We start from the raw sequence: 23,264 nt of genomic DNA, 5'->3' as shown, positions 1-23,264 counted from the left end.
AGTATGAAGAATACAGATTCCGAATTTATGCTTTGAATTAGTTTTCCTTTGAACAGGTCAGACAAATTTTTACTTTCTGGTCACTGTATCAACACTACCAAGGGATTCTGCAGTCAAACTGGAGTTGAATTATCAAGCAAACATGCACAGGGACCAAACCTAAGTCTGGCTTCTAATCCTAATCACATTTAAACATTTGACAGGAAAGTTACTTATACAAATATGGACTAGAACACGTGCTGTGTTCAGGACTCTATCATTTAGCAAGAATATATTTAAAATCAGATTTTCACCTTCTCTCCTTTTGTTGCTATTTGTATGGCATTTGGAATGAGACGAGCAGTCTTCTCCTTTGTCATGAAAGTTATATCCTTCAAAGCAATAGAAATCTAAGAAGAAACACATTTAATAAGACATATTAAAAATAACTTATGACTAAAAAGTTAGAACTTACAGAACATGCAAGAAGAACTCTAACCCCAAACCCTGGGATACAATTCAGATGAGATCACAAAGGCAATTACCGTCTCCACCTGCTACTTTAACAGCAAACATTTCAAAGTAGAAGCTGTGACTTAAGAGTCATCTCCTAGGGAAGTAAATGGTTCTTTCTGCTTTTCTCCCACTCCTGCCACAATCCCAACCAAACATAAATCACAGATCTGAAAGCCAATCCCAATCAGAATGCTATACATAAAGCAGGACATAGATGAGAGATCAGATAACAGACTTGTGTTATCTCACAAAATGGACAATACAGTCCATTTTCAAAATTTTATTTGCAGTCTAGTCACTGCAAGAAATTCTTCCTGCCTAGGCATGTTTGACTTGTATATTAGTAAATGAAATGTTTCTGTTTAGAAGAACATGGTCTGACTGGTTATAAGAAGCAGTTTCCTTCCAGCCTAACCCCCTCTTCTCTTGACTATAAGGCTGTGTTGCCATTCAGCATAGAGAAAGGAGAAACATACAGCTCTAACTCGTTTTTTCCTGTATGAGCAGCGAGTTCTCCACTTACTCCCTCTCTCTTTGCAACAACACAGCCTGCTAATGAAGTCCCAAACTTGGCTCTACCATTGTAGTTGATGAGCTCAGATTGCCTAAAGGTATTGCTGAAGATATCACTCTGCCAGACAGGCAGAAACAGGTTACCAGGATGTATGCTGTTTTGGATTAAAAAACCCCAATCAGTCTTTGAAGAGTTTATGTATTCAAGGGTTTAATTCCAATGGGTTTATTTCACATCTAAAATAAGACATATTCAATCACCAAATCCATCTGATGAAATTAAGCTTGATTTTCAGTTAAGTATTTCTACAGCCCCCACAGGTTTAAATTCACAAGATATTTGTTGTTTGTCCTGTGTATTTCAGAGCACCCAAATGTGAGATACTGACTTAAGTTATGAGCAGTCTCATACTTCACAGAACATTTTGACATGTCCATCCTCTGTTTGCTAGGTTATCTTCCTTTTCACTGCTTCATGCAAGCTCTAGAGCAGATGCAGCAACTGCATCTGAATGAAGAAATTTAAACCTATTAACCTAATCTGACAAAAAGAAAGGGCCAACATATCACAAATACCTACCTTTGCTTGTACTATTCAAAAGCCACAGACCACAATATGAGAACTTGCAGAAGTCATTTATCAATTCCCTTCAGCTATTCTTAGATGCTGATATTTACATGTAAGGCTATGTCAAGTAAGGTTCAATGCTGGAGAGTTCTTGAATAGGGCAACACCACACACCATGTCATGCCCCAGGACTTACAGTAGGAGGTCATGTGTTACATTCCTTTATAGGACAACTTTGCATGGTAAGGAAAGGTAAATTGTCATTACCAGAAATGTAAAAAGCCAGCTTTAGCATAATTCCTAAACTTCTTATGCTGAATGACAGACTGAACAGGCTTACTTCAGCATTCAGATGCCTCTACTGCTACTCTTATTTTACATAATGGATTTGAATTTCCACTCAGGATGGGATGCAGGCTCTTTCTTCACAGCCCAGAGTTACTAGTATGAGATTGACAGGATGAGATCTGAGAGACTCTAATCCTATATCCTGATGGGATAGGACATGGAAAAGGTGGGATTCAAGTGAGCTAAGAGATCTTACTGTGGTCTCCCATCGGAAAATGTTGCTGTGGAAGCAGAGCCAGTTTTCAGAGAGATACAAGCGTCCCTGCAGCAGGATATCCTTCTGGAGTGCACAGGCGTAATCTGTGTAAGAGAGGAGGAGCAAATTACTCACCCGCTGACTGCAGCACAGCTGACCCAAACCTGTTAACTAAAATGAAATGGGCTACTACAATACAATAAAAAGCCATTTCTTTCACTTCTAAGAAGTCTACAAAGGCAGACTTGTACTGGCTTGCATCCAGACCATTGTTCTGGGAACAGCCCAAAGCCAGAGTTGATGGTACATCCATGTGAGGGCAGCATTCCATCTATCAACCCCTGTGCACTATCTTAGGTTTTCAAAGAAGAGGTGTCAGGCAAGACCAGGAGTACATGGGAGAAGTATTCATTAGTCAAACTTCAAAGCATCTAAACAATAGAATACACAAACATTTTATAGTACAACAGATTATACTGTCAACTCCTACATAACAGTAGTTCACACATTGTAGCAAGATAATAGTTTTCTACTAAACAGATCCTATCACTAGCTAAAACTACATGCAGAGTGAGACACTAACAGGAAGATTGAAGCTATCCAGTTCTTGAAGCAGGGGGTATTTCCTGAATTTGACTATCATTTTCATCATTCTGTCTCTGACTGAAACACCCCTATTTCTCTTGAGAAATAGATTTCATTGACAATGTAATTACTCATCATCAGATACCTGCTAATTAAGAACAAGAGTAGAGGATTTAGTTGCATTTCTTAAAAATCTCACAGCTTTCCCAGTTTCAGAGCCTGAATTCAAGCAAAAGGAATTTTCAGATGAACTGTTGCTAGATAATTAAGATGGACCTCTTTTGGGAGGTCCAACCTAAAGAGGCTACCTAATGTATACAAAATATGCAGAACGTATGTATTGATACAATATATATTAGTGATTTTACCCTTAGAGTTATCTAATAGCTTTATATCTGGTATTGTCTGAGCCAGAATTTTGATTTTGTGTACTACAAGAACATAATAAATACAATTTTTGTTCAAATATCAAGAAGTTTAGGAGTCTCCAACATCCTACATTTAAGCTAAATCTCCACTTACAGAAGCTTTTATTACGATTTTTCAAATTCTCTAGCATTTTCCTCCTCAAATAATCAAGCAAAAATAAATTTTCTTGTAACAAGAATGAGGCATGCATACAAGCCCTTGGAGATGTAACTACAAATAGAACTACAGAAGCTTAAATCTAAAGACCTAAATGCACGTTTGAGAACTGTCAGATATCAAAATGCTGACAAAGGAAGGCAACAGGAGTTTGAAGTTAAGGACTTGAGGAGAGCATTACTAAGCAGCTTGCATCTGACTTCTGTGTTTTAGGAGAGGGATTCAGACCTACAAAGGTCATCATTGGGCAACTAATGAACAATCCCTCTGACCTACCTACACAAAAGAGAATATCAAAACAAACAGAAGAGATTAGCATTTCTCCTTTTAAGTTTTCAGAGCCAGTAACTTAATATGTTGCTTGAAAACAACAGGCAAATTATAATAGCACTCCTTTAAGCTCCCATTTAGACAATTTAGGTAATTCCTTTCATTTTAAGAAAATATTATTTTACATAATATTTATATACAGTGCTCATTACAGTGGAATAGTTGCTTATTTTTAACAGCTGATTTAAAAACAGAAGCAGTAAAAATTCTTTTAATGAACAGCAGCAAGTAATGGCTTCTTGGAGCACTGTAAGCCTGTACCAAGTTTCTCTACATCAAGCAAAGAAAGAGCTCCTTGCTTGGAGGATGCAAAAAGTCCTTTCAAGGAAACACTGCTTTTTATGGGGTAAAAGAAATTTATATGAAAATAGTGGCTTTGCTTCTTATGGAACAGATTGAGATTAAGCCATTACTAAATCTTTCTCTAAATCCTATACAGTCTCTTTGAAACCGTGCTTCAGAGTTTGCTCCATGGCCTTCTCCATCAATCCAGTGTAAGGAGAAACATCAAAACAATGCTTTGAAGTAATATCCTTTCCTTCTGTTTTACGTCCCTACTGAAGTATTTTAAAAATGCATAAGGCATTTCAGAGGATAACTGCCTCTTGAGGCTGGAAAAAGTCACGGGGATTTAACTGCTTCAGAGCTGTTGCTTGCACACTCCAAGCATACGCTAAACAGTCTTTCAATATTCACTTCCTTAAAAGTTGCATAAAATGAGAGATGAACTTGAAGCAGTCACAATGCCATTTTTGCATGAAAATATACAGTGTATTTGTTACATAAATACAGCACAGGCACGTGATAAAGAAGGGAATAAGGTGCACCACTATGCAAGGGAGGTAGGGTTACATGCTTGTCTTTTTCTGCAGTGGAGTGAAAAAGAGCTGGAAAAGGAATATTTCAGTGCTGAGAAAAGTTATGCATCATAGTTTGATATTCTCTGACACCTGCTTCTTTCCTCTTCCATTCATCTGAAAAATAGTCTTTTAAATTACAACCACCCACGTGTCACTCTGTCCCAGAAGTCACATTAATCAAGGTGCCTTGGGCACGGGTATTAGCTCCAGGGAGCAAGGGGAAAGTTTTTGCTAAGGATGATCTACCTAGTTAACAGGGTCTCAGAAACAACATCCTTTTTTTTTTTTTTTTTTTTTTCCCCCATCAAAGCAGGCAGTAGAAGAGAGGAGTATGGACCTGGCTTTCCTTGAAGGTATTTCATGCTAGGTCAAAAACAGGAGAATAGGGAGTTATCACCTGTAGTCAGAATTTGCCATAAAAAGCACAAAATTCTTTCACATGACTGCAACCTGAAGTCACCAAACAGAAGAAGTACTTTTGCTGTGATTATTTCTTACCTACTATGAGTCTCTCAGAGTCTGGCAGATGAGAAAACTGTCTCTTGAATTCCTCACTCCTATATTTGTAAGTGGAACTTGAGAGCTGCAACAAAGAACAGTAAAAGGTTATGCAAACAGATTTATTTTCAGCCATCAACTGTCTTCATACTGGATGTGTAATTTTATCTTGAAGAACAAATGAACCTCAGAAGAGCAATAAAGAATAGGTGGTATCTAAATGTGATCATCATTGTAACTTTATGCTTACTTATGTAAGAGTATTTATTTGGCATGGGCCAAACTATTCCCTGTATCAGGCCAGATGCCAGTCACAAGGCATTACAGTGCTATGATAGCAACCCGCTCCACCCATAAGGGGATGAGAGCCCTTCTGGGACTAAATATTCTAGCACAGACTAAGTGAAAAGGCACCAAGGCCATAACACAGAGGTGACAAAAAAACCAAGGCCTCATGGAGGCCAATAGAACAAAAGGACCCAACAGAGAACTTCAATGTCTACTTGGAATACTGCAATGCACTGGATTTTTCAACAGTTGCTGTAACTAGACCTGTAGAAACAAAGGTAATAACTTCCTCCAGTAAGAATGAATAGCAGCATCACCATCACTTCTTGATTTTCTGTCATGTTCTACAGTTCACCCCATTTTAAAGAGATCACTGTCTATGATTCAAACTGGGCAGTAAACTAACAGCAAAGAGGATTATCTCGATGGACTTTAACTCCTTACTCCTATAAACAAATGTGCCTGCTCCCATTCAAATGAAGAGCTTCAGCACATTTTCCAGAAAATATTCTACATAAAAGTCCTACTATTCATTTTCAGTTGTGAGAAGATCATATTTTTTTTTTTCCTTAATAGATATTAGACACTTATTTTAGAGGCGGTGTTAACTAAATGCTGTATAAGGCCCTGACTCAGCTGGACTAAAACTATTAGAGGAAGAAATCACTTTTAAGTGTTCCTAGAACCAGGTATAAATATACTACAATGATGCTGTTGAGTCAGGAATAGAAAGAAAGACTCCAGTCTTAATGAAAGTAGCAGATCTTTTATAATGTGACTCGCTAAAGTGATCCTTGATTGGTCTCAAAAGTAGAGACATCTCACACTATTGGTGATAATGAATAGCACACTCCAAAGAACTATGTCTATAAACAATGGTTACAGAAAGAGAGATAATAATTGTTTTAATTCTTTCCTCTAAGATTCCCAAGCTCAACCTGGGAGAAATTATCTCTGTTCTTTCTTAGACAGAACTGAGAATCTCCACACTACAAATGCCTCTTCCACACTTTTTTTTTAACCTTTCTAAAGATCTTAAGCACATAGATGTTATTCTCTACTTGAGCACCTGTATTACTCCAAAACTAGACATTCACCATTAAACCCATCTTCACCATAAGATTAGTTGCTATTTATGTTTAGGATGGAGGAAGAAGGAAGAAAGACGGCAAAGCACCACTTTTGACTGTATTACCTTACTTTTGACACACTCCTGCAGCATGTTAGTTGGCCACTACCCTTTCACAATGTTTCTGCTTGTCCAAAAAACCCCAGGACAAAACCAGATTTATCTTCAGCTTGACGGCCTTTTAATAAACTAGAACAAATAGAGTGCTCCCACCTCCTCAAGATTCCTACACTTTGCTCTTTTTCACTGAGGACATTCCTGCTTCTTGCAGTTCAAAAGTTACCTGAACACCACCCTACACTTAGATCTTACAATTGTCTGCATCTTATACTTGAGAACTGAGCTCTTAGGCCACAAAAAATGCAAGTTCAAGCACAACCTCAAAGTCAAGTGCAACCTCAAAGTCAAGTGTTTAAGTGCATGTAACACATGAGACAGCAAAGTTTTGCTGACACAGATCAGCTTTTAAAAAATAAGTCAATTTACCTTCTAATACCATGAATAAAAGAAAGTCTATATGTTTGACCTCTGAGTACATATTTGCTGTTCACTGATATTCTGAGCATTGTAATGCAAAATGGCAGAAAGGGATGGAGACAGAAAATACATCCACCCCTCCCCTTTTGAGAAAAGTAAACATGAAAGGTTTGTGTGTAGCTAAAGAGGAACATGTTTGACATGTCTCCTCTAAACCGTAATGCCTCCAGTTATATTTCAGTTATTTCTGTGATAAAAAAAAAAAAAATACATTCTTGGAAAGCATGTAATCTGCTGAAGTAGGTGGGCTATGGTTTCTTGGTTTGCAACACCCAGCCCTGAAATGCACACTTTTAATTGATCATCCAAAAATCTGCACTGTTTTGAAGAAATCTAGTTTTTTGCAATTACTCTGGAAAGAGACAGAGGGAAAAATGAAAAATGAACTCACACCTGTCCAGTTTCCATCTGCAGTTCCATAGTCCCTATGGTTTATACACAGTCCTACCTCAGCTGACTGAAGTCTGAGCTTGTATTGCCAATGCCAGCATACAGGGAATAAAAGAATTGGTTTTCCATGAGAGGAAAATGGAAGTCACAATTTATGAAATCATTATTTAGGAAGCAATGCTTTTAAGGAGAAATGTAGTTTCTGAAACATGATATATACAAGAGATAAAAGCTACACTGAACTTTGTGGTTATAAGACAAAAGGAATCAAAGAAAATAGGAGCATCACAGTGTCACAGACATATTTATATTAGTGCATGAATCAGCCAGTTCAACAGCTCCAAGAATCCAGACTCAGGATACTGAGTTTTACTTAGATTTGAAATTTTTCTAGAGCACGAAACCTGCTACAGCTTGTCTAAATGCCTTGCTGACATTTAGAAGTGTTGTCAAGAGTGACTGGACTATAAGAAAACTTTATTAATGGTAGATTTCTACTGAGTTTTTAGGACACTTAGGCAGAGTCTGCTCTGAATCCTTATCTAATCAGCAGAAAAATGTGAGCACACTGAAAGTTTTGAACCTTATCTTTTCCATAAATTGCATGAAAACTAGCTCACTTAAATATGTACTTTTTACCTACTCAGTAGGTGGCTTGGTGATTAAGAAATCCCTCAACAGACTTGGGAAACAAGAGGGGCAATTTTAACACTATTGGCAATTTCAACTTCCTCAAAGTGAAGAAAACAAGACATTGCTATGAATACAGTCTCTCCTAATCTCTACTATAATGTCCAACATGTGGCACCATTTGAAGCAGGTTACCACCTCTGAGTTACAAAATCTAGCACCACATATAAAAAAAGGAAAGGCAAACAGGTTGTAGCATGGCACTCACAAGATGAAAATAACAACTTGTTTTTAATACATACATATTTCTAAGTTTAATTATAAATCATCAGGTAAACACTTGGCCTGACTATAATCTCAGGTGTTTATGGTTATGCTATATTTGAACACCAAGGAAATTATTAAGTGCAGCAAATAACTTATTAGAGTTTTTCATCTGAAGCCACAAAATATACCAGAAACCCGTAGACTAGCATAAACAGAAAACCATTTTCAGTGACAACCAGGAAGTTTTAAGGAAGACAGTTATGTAAGAACCAGATATTGGAGACACATAACCAAATTATTCTCATACCTTGTTTGGAAATGGACGGTTCAACTATATAAAGTCATGTTCCCGAAAAAAAAAAATGTAAACTTAAATAGAACTAAGCTGAGTTATTTATAGGATAGAAGCCTGTTAAAAAAAAACAAAACAGATTCCCTTCACATTTACATCTTCCAACTGTAGCCACTGCAAACAATTTGAGCCATTTAGCAAACTGCAGAGGAAAATTAAGCAACAACTTCTCCCACGAGTACAGAAAATATCCTAATCATTAGGAAATTTGATTGGAGCTATCACTAAGCATGCAAATAAGCAATCAACTTCAGCAGAATGGTGTGCATATTTTTTAACAATCACTAATGACAGCAATAATTCTGCACTTGTTTTGTTACTGTTTTCCCTTTGTTTTGAGACACCACAAAACCCAGGTAACCTGACAATTTACATTCTACAGTTGTGACATGCAGCTATGAATTCAACAGCTGAGATCACAGGTAAATTGAACTTATCCATAGGGTAATAACTCTCATATCACCTAATTTCAAGAGATGCCTCCCAATGAGCTTCAGTGTTGGTATCAGTTATCATCACAGGCTCGGGGTCCCAGAATCAAACAAGCCTATAAGCAAGCTCCCAAACTACCATTTCTTTAATGCTCAGAAGCCTCACTTAACCATCAAAATATGGCTCATGGAACTTAAAGCTTTGCTCCTCTAACAACATGTAAATCCAAGCCACTAACTCTAAACCCCAAATAAAAGATCAATCGCCCGACTATTCCCCAAAGACCTGTACTTTCCTATTAAGTTTCTAGACATGGTCAGAAGCAAATTTGGAGGTATTAGTAAGGTTAGGATAAAAGTACATTTTAACCTTACATTAGCATATTAAAACAAACAGTAAGTATTCTGACAAAAGCTGTTTTGTTTCTACTGAATAACAATTTCTTCCCTATTCAAATTCATATAAAAACCCTTCTTAGCATCAGGAGAAAGAAAAAGAACACAGCCTCCAGAAGAACAATACCCAGTCAGAGAGAAGTCTGGATTTTATACAAGACTCCTCTATACTGCAAATGTTGTTTAAACTTACCTGATTAGGGAAAAATAGGGAAGTAAAAGTAGGGGAAAATATCAACCCAAAACCTACCAAAAAAACACCAAAAACAAAACCAAAAAGAACATAAACAAAACATACTAAGATCCCGCTTTCAATGAGATTAAAGCCTCACTAGGGAAGATGAGAACCAAGTTAAGAGCCCTGAACAAAAGCATCATTTAATAGTGTAAGGCAGACAAACTTGAGACTTCACATACTCCAAGACAGATTCAGGCAGACTCCCTTATTAACATAGGAACAGTTCCTATGGCACACTGAGATGATCTCTCACCTGTAAGAGGTGCCAGGTCTGACAAGCCTTTCCGTCACAAAAATGTTGATCCCACTGCAGCCATTTCTTCACGCCACAAAAGTTCATTAATCGTCCAATGTAATCTATAATACACAAGCCACGGCTCTCTGGCTTTAAAAGTAGAGCTGCAATGACCAAATTTCTCTTTGGAAAAAATTAATATATATCTTTTACCTTTTCAAATTAAAAGTCATTCTGGATGGAAAAATCCATCCTACCTATGGATAGTTCTTCTGCTAGTATATTTGGTTAACTTTACTTTGTGAATTATTTTTTTATTGTAAGCAAATTACTCCATATCTCCTTCTGAGGCAGGGATTAAGCTTCTCAAGCCTATCAGCAAAAAGCTTGTTCTTTTTCAGACATTCTTCTGGCTTTTATGAATCCTCTCATTTTCAGTGTCCTTCCTGAAAGCTAGATATAGCATTGTAGGAGTTACCACAAACATAAATCTGAATCATAGATTGCTTTTAGACACAGAATCACAGTGAAAGCTCACATCCACATGACTACCAGTTATCTTTTTGCAGTTACAGGGCAGTTTCCCACTTCTCCTGACACCAAGCACTAGGCTGTATGTTGCAAGTGTCAGACTTCAGTTTACCTTGTCACACATAAACAGCCCAGATCCACTCTGTTACAGTGATCTATTTTCACTAACCCCTTCTTGACAAAAACCACACACACAAAAAAAACTGTTTAGGAACAATTTTCAATCACTGACTACTCAAAAGCTTTACTAGCAGTGACTTATGTTATTTTCTCTCTTGAGGACAAAAGCATTTAATTTACAAGGGGAAAGAACCACTCACAGGACCATGACATTACTTAGGGTGACTTATTGTGCTGTACACACTATACTGTGCACTTTGGTTCACTTTTATTGGTTTTGGTTTTGGGAGGGGTGTTGTGTGTGTTTGGGAGATTTTGGGTTTTTTGGGTTTTTTTTAATAAGGAGATATTTGATCACATCTGCTTATCCATGCAGTTGTTTTTAATTGATAGGTCATGAGAGGCATGTCAACCAATTAAAAAAAAAAAAAGGAACCAAGCAACTTGCCAGGGTTTCCTTAGCCATTGTATTCCTTAGGAGCCTGCTTTCCGAAAGTTCCCATGCTCTCAAGGAAATGTGAACAAAGCTCCTAGTCACAGTGGGAGGGGGAAATGTTTAGAGAGCTGCAGCTATTTTCCTTACATTCATTATATGCTTTTTTTCCTTCACCCTTACCTGTGGAGGGGGGAGTCTCGTAAGCACAGAGCCACCAGCAGGCACAGAGCTGAGCACTAAAGCTATTATGTCCCCACTCCTGTGGCCCAGCCCCCCCACTTCTTTGTGGAAGCTGAAGGAGAAAGGAACTCTAACATTTCTTAGTGACTGAGCAGAAAAACAACAGCATTCTCCTTCAGCGGCACCCAGCAGAGTGGTGAAAGTATGTCTTTCTTCTGTTGGAAACACAGTATGTATCATCTAAAGAAAGGGATATTAAAATACAGGTCACTGGCAAATACTCCAGTTACTGTATCTTCCAGGGGTTAGTTTGGTTGGGGGTGGGGAAAGTTGGGGTGAATAGGGGAGTGAGGGGTGATAGTTGTGGTTTTTTAAGCCTATGAGACCCCATAAACAAGGCTCAAGACAGAGTCCCTAATTCTCCCAAAATGAGTGTTACTATTAACTAGTTCTCACAAGTTCTCACACAGGCAGGCCCACTGAAAGTGTCAGGCAGATTATGATTTGCCACTAACACCAGGAGCTTCCAAAAATCCACATAGAAAGAAACTCCTCAGAACTATTTTATTATAGAGAGCTGCTGACATATTGGGCACCCACTTAGCAAACATTTGACACCCAGTGTCATGAAAGTGACTGAATGAGGGGCTTCTGAAAGGAAGACTATTCCCACTTATTTTGTGGACTATTAAAGTATTGTATTTTTACCTCCATCCCCAAGTTAAAACCTGCTTTATTCTATTTCCAAATCACATCTCACAGTAACCATTTTAAAAATAGACCTTTCATAAAAGCCCTAACACTATACCGAAGTCTAACCATGACAGTACAGCACATCAAAGCACTGTGTCCCACAGGAGTAGCCCAGCTCTCACCAAGTGAGATGGACATCAGTCTCACCAAGGCAGCATTGACCTGGCACATGGTGAAAGCCTGTTTTCCTGAAAAGCAGTTCTGGTCAACTACTGACCAGAGAGACTTGATCACAAGTGTTTCCCCACGTAGAAAATGAACTTGGCCGAGCTGGAATACTGCTCACAGAAGGCCTGGTCATTTCCCACACCTCACCAGTCACAGTGTTCTTCCAAGAGCAGGAATTAAGGTCTCTTGCTTGAGCTTCATCTATGTAAGTATAAATATCAAAACATGGTGGAGCATGGCTTGAAAAACAGCCTGGAAAATCCACAACCAAAGTTGTTACAATTATGATTTTGACAGACAAGAAAATTTAACATCCTATGAAATACTATGCTGCTAACATCAGGTTATATAATTATAACACAGGTAACTTTTTTGTGAAGAATTTTAATATCTGGCATCCTTCCCAAGATGAAAATTAAAAGACTTAGAGTTGAAAATATAAATGTATTTCTTCAGAGAACTTTGAGTTGCATAACCAGTTAGAGATTACATTTTTCATAAACAAAACAACCAGAAGAACCTACCCAACAGACCAAAACAGTAGAACAGACTGGGAAGAATTTTGTAACAGAGTGTTTCAGTTTAGAACATGTGAGGAACTTCCAGAAATTTCTCCTTCAAGGTCACACCAGAATTAGCTCATTTTCCCATTTCACTGAAATAGGGTTCAGCTGAGGGTGCTTGTTTCCAACAAGGTGCTTGGGAAACAAACTGATAACCTTCTTATCAATTATAAGAAAGCCTCCTGCCATTACTAGTAATATATATATTTTTCCTGAAAAAAAGAGCTTGAATTGAGACTACCCTCTGATTATTCTGAAGCAATGGTTTTGCAGTATTCAGTACTTTTTTTTTTTCTGCAAGTGTGTTAAAGTATTTTAGCAGTGAAGCCAATGTACTTTCATAACAACTCTGATTTGGAGATAAAAATCTCAACTTGCCACATACAGTGCAGAGCAAAGCACATGCTCCATTTCAGAATAAAACTGACTGAGGCATGAAGCTAATGTAAAGTCAGAAGACACACACCCCCTACACATACCTCCTCTAGCTGCCTGCAGCCTGTTGCAAGCCATACAAATCCCTGGCCAAAGCTTCTACAGCTCCCCCCACTCTCACCCACTTGCTCGGAGCTGGTGCTGGCCACCCTCCAGCAGTGCTAGCTAGCATTCTGCCAGCCTCTGCTTGCATGCCAGCTTGAAAAACAGGCTGAAACACTCTAGCCTTGCAGAACAGGCACACAAATACTGCAGCAACTGGGCAAAGAAAACTTATGCAGGGGTGACATTTAAGAACTGCCCAGCTCCAATCTAAAACCACCATCAACAAAACTGATTTTGGGAAGCAGACTGCAGTAGCATAAATCTCTTCAAGTTCACAGAAGTCCCAAAGGGAATAGCAGAGGAAAAGTACTATCACCAGGGAAACACCAGCTTGGAAAGAAGCACTAAATGCCTAGCACCCCGCCTCTCTGCATTGTTGAAGGCTACAATCCATGAACCAGCCTGAAGAGCACACCTGCACCTGGCAGCTCAGCATGGGGAGAAATCTACTCTCACACCAAACTCAGCCACTGTCCCGTTTTAAGCCAAGCCCTTACTGAGACATCTTCTCAGGCTGAGGTTCAGAGTAAGAGCTCAGGACATCAGGGCTTCATGTACAACCAAATTCCCCAAAACGTGTACATTACCAGCTACCCAGAGCTCAGCTCTTCATAGGCACTTTGAGGCAAGGGTACAGGGTTCTGCATGCCCAACAGATCTCTGCCTGCTGTGAAAGGGGAACAGCAGCCATGCACCTATTCTGCTCTCTTTACACTGGCTCTCCCTTTCCACAACTAACTACATGGAGTCAGCAGCAAAGAGAGAGCCCTCTCCCAGCACAGCCCTACTGAGGAAACTGACAGAAGAAACAGAAAAATGCATGTCAAGGCATTTTAATCACTCGGATTTCAATCTGAAAGTCTGAAAGGAGAAGATAATGGAACAAAAAGAGGCTGTATTTACAGTCATGTAAATACACAGCAGCCCCAGATTCTGGCTAGGGTAAGTATCTGTCTCTGTGTAGCTAGCTGGGTGGTGGCTCTGAAGGACCTGCAGCTCTGCTGTCAAGATCAGCTACATATGTAAATAGCAGGAACTGGTTTCACCAGAAAAACAAGGTAACTCTTCTGCTTTCCCAAAGGAAAGACAGGATACATCACAGGGAATCTTACTGTTCTGAAAGAGCAGCAAAATATTGGGAAGTATATCTATACAGAAAAATATTCACTAGCAATTTATTTCCATCAGAAAGCCAGTGAGAGGATTCACAGTGATTTCAGAAAGGCCTTAACAGAGCCTGGGTACCAGTGTGACTCAAAAACAGCATTAGTATAGACTATTTTACATGCATTTCCTGTTTATAAGATAACGCCATCTGCAGGTAATTGAATACCTGAGTGTGGACATTTGCAATTAGCAATGAGGCTGATTAGTTCAGTTCAAATATAATTATTTGTATAACTGCCACCAAGCACCTCTGAGTTTGGATGAAATAAACGCTTAGATTTTAAATAGGAAAATTAAGTAAAAAGTTCAAGAGCTTTAGACACTTCCATGGACAAATATCTTCCTCACTTCTGAATTAGAAATTAAACTGCTTTTTAAGAATCACGGTGTCCCAGTCTCAGATTTATTCAGCATCCTCATCAACACGTCCCTAGCTGGCAATAAAATCTTTGAACCTGGTAGTAAAACTATTCCTATAATGCCTCTGACCAGAAACCACATCTCCTATTGCCTCCCAGCACTAGCACAAGCCAAGTTCACAAGGCTCTTAACTGCCAAATTACTTCTAATTTTAGAGAAAAATTGTGGATCTGTATCTACTTTCTTGACTTCATAAATGCAGCATTCAAGCATTATTTTTGTTCTATTTTAGTAATTTTGTCTACCCCATGAAGATTTAACAAAAAGGAAAAGGGTAAATCAAAATATAAGCACAAAGTCCTGTGATACACCAGCTTCTAAAACAAACTTAATACAAATCAACGAAGTGTGTTTGGATGAACTCTGCACTACCTTAACACAAGTTACTTAATACAAGTTAAGTGCACTTGAAGTGAGTTTGACATCCTCCAGCACAAAGTTACCCTTTCGCTCAAGTCAATCTGTCTATTCTCCAGTGTAATTTTGAGTCTTGTAACTATGTTGTCCAGGTTTCAACAGCAAGTGTACTAAGTATTATGATGCAATGGCAATTAAAAGCTCAATCAAGATTATTTCCTTTTGGATAACAAAATACATTCCTTTCTGTACAGCAGTTTCATCTGACTCACATTTGTTTTTATAGCACGTGTATGAAACAAGTAGCCAATGCTATTGGTTAAGAACATCTGTTTTTTCACCTGATCTTTCACTGCAGGCTGTCCAAGTAATACAAAAAAAGATCAAACTGCCTGTCTTTAGACTGATCCATTTAACAGACACAGATGTTTTCAAGGTGATGAAAAATGTCTTATACCATAAAGAAACTACAAGACATAACTTCTCAACTCATCTTCCTTACTTGCAACAAAGTCCCACCAAGATTATTAGATGCCAAAGTAGCCAAATACAGAAGCAAATGAACAGCACCCTTCAGCTGAACATTTCCCTCCTTACCCTGCCAGTAAAATCGGTCTCTCTGTAACTGCATCTCTGATCTATACTTAAGTTTAGTAACAGTGCCCAAACAAGGATCAGAAAACAACATCATGAAGGAAACAATCACCATGGTAGTAATTCCCCTTGGTGCCATTTAGTTTTCAGCTACTCATACAAGGAGACATAAATACTTTCAATCAGAACTATAGCGAAAACTGAAGGAGCATATTAAACCACAACACTACATAGATAATAATGCAGGAGTGACTATGGCCAATTACATAAACTGCTTTGCTATAAATTACTCTGGTCATCTCATTAAACCTGTCAGTAGCCCTACTGCACTTAAAATTCCATGGAAAGTGGCACTCACCAAGCAATTGCCCCAAAACTTCTCCTGTCTGCTGCTAATGACTTAATATACCACAAAACAATCATATCTTGCACAGTTTTATCTACCAGTCTTCTTTCTACTCCTTATATACAAGTGGTTCACCCATAGCGGACCTGAAAAAGACAGTGCTACACCACTACCTGGTTGCAGAAATACCAGCTGTAAATGAACAGCTAAGGCCAAAAATAAAGTTTGAAAAAATATTTTTTCCATCTCCTAGAGTTGACTTATAAAGTTCTCATTCTGCATCTTATGGACTTCCCTTTCATTAAAAGGATATCACCATTCCAGATTTCCTGAACCATGTTGCCTTTCTAATGTTTTTTCTCCCAGTGGCTAGAAAAAATAAGTACATCACACAAATCTGAAGTATTTTCTTTCTGACCTTGTATACTTAATCTTCAGGTTCTGGACTAATTTATATGTGTATAGTAATAATTCACGTTATATAGAACTACCTACTGCTGCAGCTGGCAAAAGCTTTTTTTTTAACAGGGCACCACTGGCAGTCTCTGCTTAGAACTGGTCAAAATTTTATGTCAACCACATCTACCTCAGTCCTCAGTCTGGAGCTGCATCAACAGCACTAAAGACATTCCCAGCATGAAAAGAAGGGAGAAAACCCCTTTAGCCTAATCACCCATGTTCAAGGGTTGGTTGGAATTGCAGTCTGTCTTCCTACCAGGTTATAATGCTGTATAATCAGGGCTATCAAAGGGCTGAGAAAAGGTACCTGTTTCTGGAGATTCCAGGCAGGTAAACAAACAACATGTCAGTCCTACAACTACAGCAAAAGCTATTTGTACTAAAGCTAGGGCATTTAAAAAAAACAAACCAAATAAACAAAAGCCCAACCTATAAAACACCAAAATGCAGCATTAATGTGCTTAAAGGCTTTTATTCTCTTTGTAGACCTATAGCAATGAATTTAACCAATTCTCATCCTTCCTTAGCAGACTGCTTCATACCAGCAAATAAAAAGGAGGCAAAAAATCCTCCTCCAATGTCAAGAGAACTGATGTATCTCCTCCACTCTCGCTATAGGACACGAAATAAAGTGACATGGATACTGGAATCGCTAAGGTAAATAGAACGACATTTAATTTCTGAGTCCAACATTTATAGATTTTCAAAAGTGACAGTGGATTGGAGGGTGACAGTGCCACCTCTCCAATGACACTGGACAAACTAGCAGTTCATTAAATTTCTTCTCCACCAGAAAAGAATGCAAAACAATTAATTATTTACATAAAGTGCCTGAGAAGGTTTGTTACAAGAATGTAAACATCAGAAGGCTTGGAATAACTTAGAAGAACAGGCCATCACTCCACATCCCAAACATTTGGAGACACAGATAAAAAGAAACAACATACCAAGTATACAACATCAGAGAGAGCTACTGACACAAGGCATTAAATAACAGCCCCCAAAACAATTACCACTTCAACCAGCCCAGTAAGCCATTCCAAGACTGGTGCGAGTCTTCAGAGAAAGGTGGAAGGAGGATTCAAACAACTATAGATACAAGAAATACTACATTTAACCCTACCATTCTTGGGCCCCAAAGTGCCTCAATTTGTATCTGTACTTCAGTAAGTTATCTTCCAAATTGTGACACATATCTGCATTCCTCCTTGTGCAGGTTTGAGTCATATATGCTTACTGTATTCTTGCCATGCATATTGTCACACACTCCCAGACTAGTTCTTTCTTGTAAAAACCAGATCCATGTGTGTAAAAACTCAAAAATACTTTCTCCATCTTGTGCAACCTCAGTTGTTTTATAGTATGAAAAGTAAAAGGCTTATTTTCACTGTATCAATGATTTGCTTCTATTTTCAAAGTCCTTCACACTGACCAACTCTTTAAACTAGAATCCAACTTACACTCCAATCAATTGCCTTTTTAAGCCTTTTTTATTATCTTCTTTCCCAACACCTGCTTGACATCTCACATTTTCAAATTCTTAAAGAAGCCTCTCAGATACAAGCAATTTTCTGAGACGATAATTTGATTTCCACTCATTCTACCTACCTTTTCATTCCAAGGGAAGGACTTACTTTTTTGGGTTTTTTTCCCATGGGCATTCCTTACTGTAGACATACATGTGACTGTTCATTAATACAAACTAGAGTTCCCAGACACAACACCCTCACTTTTGATGCAAGGATCCTTTTCATTAGCTTCCCCATTCACCTTTACCTTCTTCACTATGGCAGGAAAATACTTAAGGCTTTCACAGGTTTCTTCTTCCAAGGATATTAAACTGAACCGTATTTCAGTATGAAGGGCATAAAAAAGGATAAAAAGGTGAATTCAGAATCCTGAGATAGGGCCTTCAGATATAACATAATTTCCAATCATCTTTGACTTTAATTATCTATTTGCAGTTGCCAAAACTAGGACTGTTTAATCAACTGGAGATAAAAGCTTTACAGTTTTCAGTGGAGAGAGAAAGCCCCAAGATTAAGCTTGTAAGCAATCTTTTTTTCTTCTTCCAGTGAGTTTATAGAAGTCCAGCTTTGTCCACCTTCAGATGGAGGGAAAAAAAACCCCAAAGACAAAAACCAAAAAACACCCCATGACGCACTGTCAACCTTAAAAATAGCAGTCAGTAATACTATCAGTTTAAAAATTGCTTACAATAACAGAGAAAAGTAATTATTTCTCAAAATTATTCAATAAAGATATCTAAAGTGTTTTTTTTTTAATGAGAAGAAAAATTCCACATAGTAGGATACTCTTCTTCCCTCCCTGATAATTTTTCAGCTACCCTCCCTTCTCCCCACTCACCATAGCCAGGAGATTGATAGTGTCCCAGAGGCTACCAACCCTAGCCTACTGCTAATTACACGTGATCACAGCACCTACTGACATTCGTGGTACCTGGCCTAACTTCCAGAGGTATGGCACAACTGCCTACTCCCACTCAATCCATGAAAAATTGAAGTCAAACCAGTCAGGCTCTAACATCCACGTTTGGTTTCTATCATCAGCAAAACAAGAGTACATCACCCTCAGAAGTAATGAACTTTTATAGCAAACCTAAGTTCCTGGAAACATGCAGCCTCTCCAAGCAAATAACCCTGGCAAGGAAGCTGATCCCTGGGTGCTACAGAAGCTAGTCCTGCTGTTGTAGCAATTCCTCCATTCTAGTGACTCAAGAGCCAGAACAAGCATAACAGGTCCCCACCTGCCACAGGACACTAAGATCACCTTTGTCAAATGTTAGTGACACATGCTTCACACACTGCATTCCATGCTATCACCTACACATTTACTGTGACTCAGAATTTAGGGAGACTTAACAATTTGGTTTAATAGTCAGCAGCTGATCATCAACTATGCAAGTTATTGAAACATTTTCTGTCAAGAGCAAGGAGAGATGCCAATGACATAACATTTTAGAGAGAATTAATTAATTGTCACCTCGAATTTGTGACTTTCTGGTTCTTGCTGCTTTGCAATTCAGTTGCCTTGAGGCTGAGAAAATAAGCACCGCACCGTGGCTTCCTACAACCAGGCTGGTACAGGCTTTTAAAACTAATCAGTGACAGACGGCAAGGCTATAACATTTCCAGCCACAGCATTATCTTACAAGAGGGAAGTATTTGCGCAATTACTTTGTTTTAACTGCAAGGTCATGTTTGCAGAACCAGATAAACACCAACATCAAACACATACTAAGGTCTTGGAGTATAAATCAGACAGAAGATAATAATTTAATCACAGTGAAAAACACCTCACACAGCAGCTGCCACTGCACTGAAGGATCCCACTCTCCTTACAGGTGCATGTTACTACATGCAGAGAGTAGCACTGTGAGGACACACAATATCCACAATATCCTACATTGTGCAGGCTCAAAACTCTGTTCAAAGAAACTTCAAGCCTTCAGCACGTGTCTCAAACCTAGGAGTGCAAAGCCAATAACACATCTCCATTCTCCATATAGAATACTCTAATAATTTCTTCAATCACCAGGCCTATCAAGGAAACACTGAGTTGTTAACGGCAGGTCCAACAACCCGACACCAAGACCAGAACAGGTTTATTCCTCGCACAGAATACCACCTGTGTTAGTGGTTGTATACAAACCATCGAGCAGTAGTTTACACAATCTAGTTTGCCACTTAACAAGAGCATAGCTGGCAGTTGCAATGTCTGCACAGCATGACTTTCTATCAACTCAAGTACAGACACACAGCTGGGCACAAGCAGGACAGCTAGATCATCCTTCTTCCTGTAGGGATAGCAAACAAAATACTGAACACCCCAAGAACTCCCTCTAGCAACACAAGTCTATGACCTGCTGGGCTTTTATTAGTCCTGTCCCATTTCCATTGGCTCCAGATTTACTACAGCATTTTTAAGAGTACACATGCATTTGAAGGGGATTTATCCTATGGCCTGAGATGCAAAAACAGATTATCCTGACCATTAGGACATCTGCTTGTGAAGAGGAGTGATGAAAACACACAAGCTAGATTTATAAATAAGGACTTGGAAAATCTGATCCCCCCGTTTCTGCTCATGGCTCTGCCATGGCTCTGCCTTCTGGCCTTCACTAGTTACTCAATCTTTCACCTGCTAAGCACAATGGACACTTTGATGACCTCATCGGGAGAAGGACACAATGGACAAGATGATGTTCTATGAGCTGAAGCACACGGATGTACTGAGGATACAGAATGTGATACAGAACCTGAGTCATCTTCCCTTCCTCACAGCTCTGGCACTCTATGTCTACCACAACATCAGCTGTAACCCTGCCTGTGGCTCCATGCACACATGGTCTCCTTCCCTATCAAACAATAGCAATCCATGCACCAAATTAACAGCAAAACATACACTCCAAGTCTAGACACACACACACACATCCACCTTCTCTCAAGGCATTTAAAAAAAATCTACCAAAAGAAAAGTACTGAAATAAGCACTTATTATTTATTACACCCTCTGCTTTCAGTCAGGCATTTCCCCAGAAATGAAAAAACTGAATTACTTATTTTCTGCCTTTTTTATTCACAAAGTCAATTTTTACAGAAAACACAGGAAGTTTATTTACTCTTGTAGAAAACAAATGTGTTTACTTGACAAAAACAAACACTAGGAATGCAATTCAGAACCACCAACCACCACCAAGAATCAAAATTCAGCCCTTATGCTTAAAAAGCATCAGAGCATCAAAAACATCTTTCTAAAGGCATCATAAATACTGGATGGGTTCATGCCAGGACCTGGGAGACAGGACTGGTCACAGAAGCCACGAGATCTGTCACTAACTTGATCTGAGACATCAGATAAACAACTTCACCCCCTCTCAGTCTCACCTTACACTTCAGTAATCCAGTAATGATAAAATTACCTGCCTCACTACATGGGTGGAGAACACTTTACTAATTCATGACTACAAAGCAACTTCAGAACTGTGGATATAAAGCTTGTACATATACGCACATATGTAAATTAAAGCAGACATGTATTATATTTATAAATTAAAACCAAGTTAACAGAGAGCTCAATCACATTACCCAAAAGCTCCAGTCAGCACTCCAGCCATACTGAGCAGGACCCTGCATTTTCTCTGTGCATGAATTAGGAGTCTCCTCTGAATCAGCAAGTAGCTGGTTAATAAGACCATGATCCACTTCATGAACTTCCTGTGAACAAAGAAGTAAGGTATGTAATCCAGCAGTGGTGGAGAAAGGTGAAACAAGATGGTTAGTCCATTTAACAGCTGTATATTAAATGAAACCTGACATGGTAGTTTCACCAAGGTGAGTGGTATGGAAACACTTCCACTGACAGCTTTTTCATTGGTTTTATTTTGTTCCCCCTAGACTACACTATATTTAATTATATTTCACATTTTTTTATTAAAGTACTTTATTTCCAGTGCACCCCCCCAACTTGCATGTTGAAACTGCACAGATACATAGAACTGAAATAATGTCAACAAGACATCAGTGCTTAATATGCAGCACGTCTCAGGAACCTGTGAGACCTTTCAGAACTTGAGAAAGGTCACACAGGCGTAGCATTTTTACCAGAGGACTGACATATATTATTATAATACTGACACATCAAATGTTTATACGTACTGTTAGTTACACTATAAATTGTACATAAATACAAACACTTCAGAGACAAATAATTTGACTCATATTACTTACTATTAAGATAATAAGTAGCCCTGTTTTCTAATTCTGTAGCACTCTCCTTTGTTATCAGTATTCTGCGCTTTGGAAGTCACCTTTACTTTATGAAGGGAAACTGAACCACAGAATGTCACTTGTGCCATCCCAGCCAGCAAACGGCACAAAACCAGCCCAGGGCCCTAACCAGTAACCCCGCCTGTACTACCGGATCCGCCGGGATGAGGAAACGCTGGGTTTCAACTCCAACTCAGAACCGAGACGGTGTTGGGCCACCCCCGCCCAGCGCTGCCCCGGGGCCGCGGCCCGGGCTGGGGACAGGCTGCGGAGGGGACAGCGGGGCGAGGCCAAGGCACAGACACTCCGGGCTACGTGGCATGAGGGCAGAGCTGCCCCCGGGGGGCTTTTCTACGCGAACACCCGCCCTCGCTGCAGCCTCCACCAGTTGCTGCTCGCCCGCTCCTCGCCACCAAAACGCCCGGGCTCGGCGGCTGCCCGGCAACCCCGCGGCCGCCTCCCTCCCCGCTGCCTCTCCCTGCAGCGCACACCCTCCCCGCGGGGCGCCCCGAGGGCCACCCTGTCCCCAGCCCCGCCTCGCCCCAAAAACTTTCGGGGAGGTGGGTGGGGACGGCGGAGCTCCCCAGCGCTGCCGGCGGGGCCGCGCTGCCGCCGCCCGTCCGGGGCCCGCCCGTGCGGCTGCCCGGAAAGGCAGCGGGGCTGCCGCCCCCCGCACCTACCTGGGCGGCTCGCCGCTGGCCCGGGGGCGGCGGCGGGGGCACGGAGCCCGCCGGAGGGGCGGGCGGGGAGCGCGGAGCGCGGCGCTTACCATGGAGGGGGGCGAGGGCCGCGCGGCGCCCGCCAGCTGCCGGCGCGGGGCGCACGGCGGGGCCGCGGCCGCCATTTAAAGGGGCCGGCGCCGGCCGCGCCGCCGGCCCGCGGCGGGAGGAGGTTGCCAGGGGCGAGCGGCGCCCGTGCTCCCGAGGACGGGGAGCCGTCATGGGGGGCGGAGAGCGCTACGGTGCCTCCG

The 23,264-nt window shown here is 40.1% G+C and overlaps 1 protein-coding gene across 6 annotated transcripts in view; it reads right to left on the bottom strand.

Annotated features, from left to right (window-relative positions):
- GRAMD1C (GRAM domain containing 1C) overlaps positions 1–23,250 on the bottom strand; it is a 52,163-nt gene extending 28,913 nt beyond the window's left edge. For 2 of the 6 annotated variants that reach the window (XM_064410160.1, XM_064410161.1), the window contains exons 1-5: positions 22,975–23,250; positions 21,614–21,742; positions 4,979–5,063; positions 2,121–2,224; positions 294–389 (exon numbers count right to left, since the gene is read on the bottom strand). In XM_064410160.1, the coding sequence (XP_064266230.1) occupies positions 294–389; positions 2,121–2,224; positions 4,979–5,063; positions 21,614–21,742; positions 22,975–23,235 (675 nt within the window). In that variant the 5' untranslated portion in view covers positions 23,236–23,250. Of the gene's footprint in view, positions 1–293; positions 390–2,120; positions 2,225–4,978; positions 5,064–9,889; positions 10,155–21,613; positions 21,743–22,255; positions 22,412–22,445; positions 22,597–22,974 lie in introns of those variants that run through there. The other 4 variants (XM_064410162.1, XM_064410166.1, XM_064410165.1 and 1 more) reach the window with 4 other exon arrangements.
- Positions 23,251–23,264: the final 14 nt, after the last annotated feature.

The sequence above is a fragment of the Passer domesticus genome, chromosome 2, assembly GCF_036417665.1.
Source record: "Passer domesticus isolate bPasDom1 chromosome 2, bPasDom1.hap1, whole genome shotgun sequence".
Classification (NCBI taxonomy): domain Eukaryota; kingdom Metazoa; phylum Chordata; class Aves; order Passeriformes; family Passeridae; genus Passer; species Passer domesticus.
This window is presented reverse-complemented; position numbering and strand designations above follow the sequence as displayed.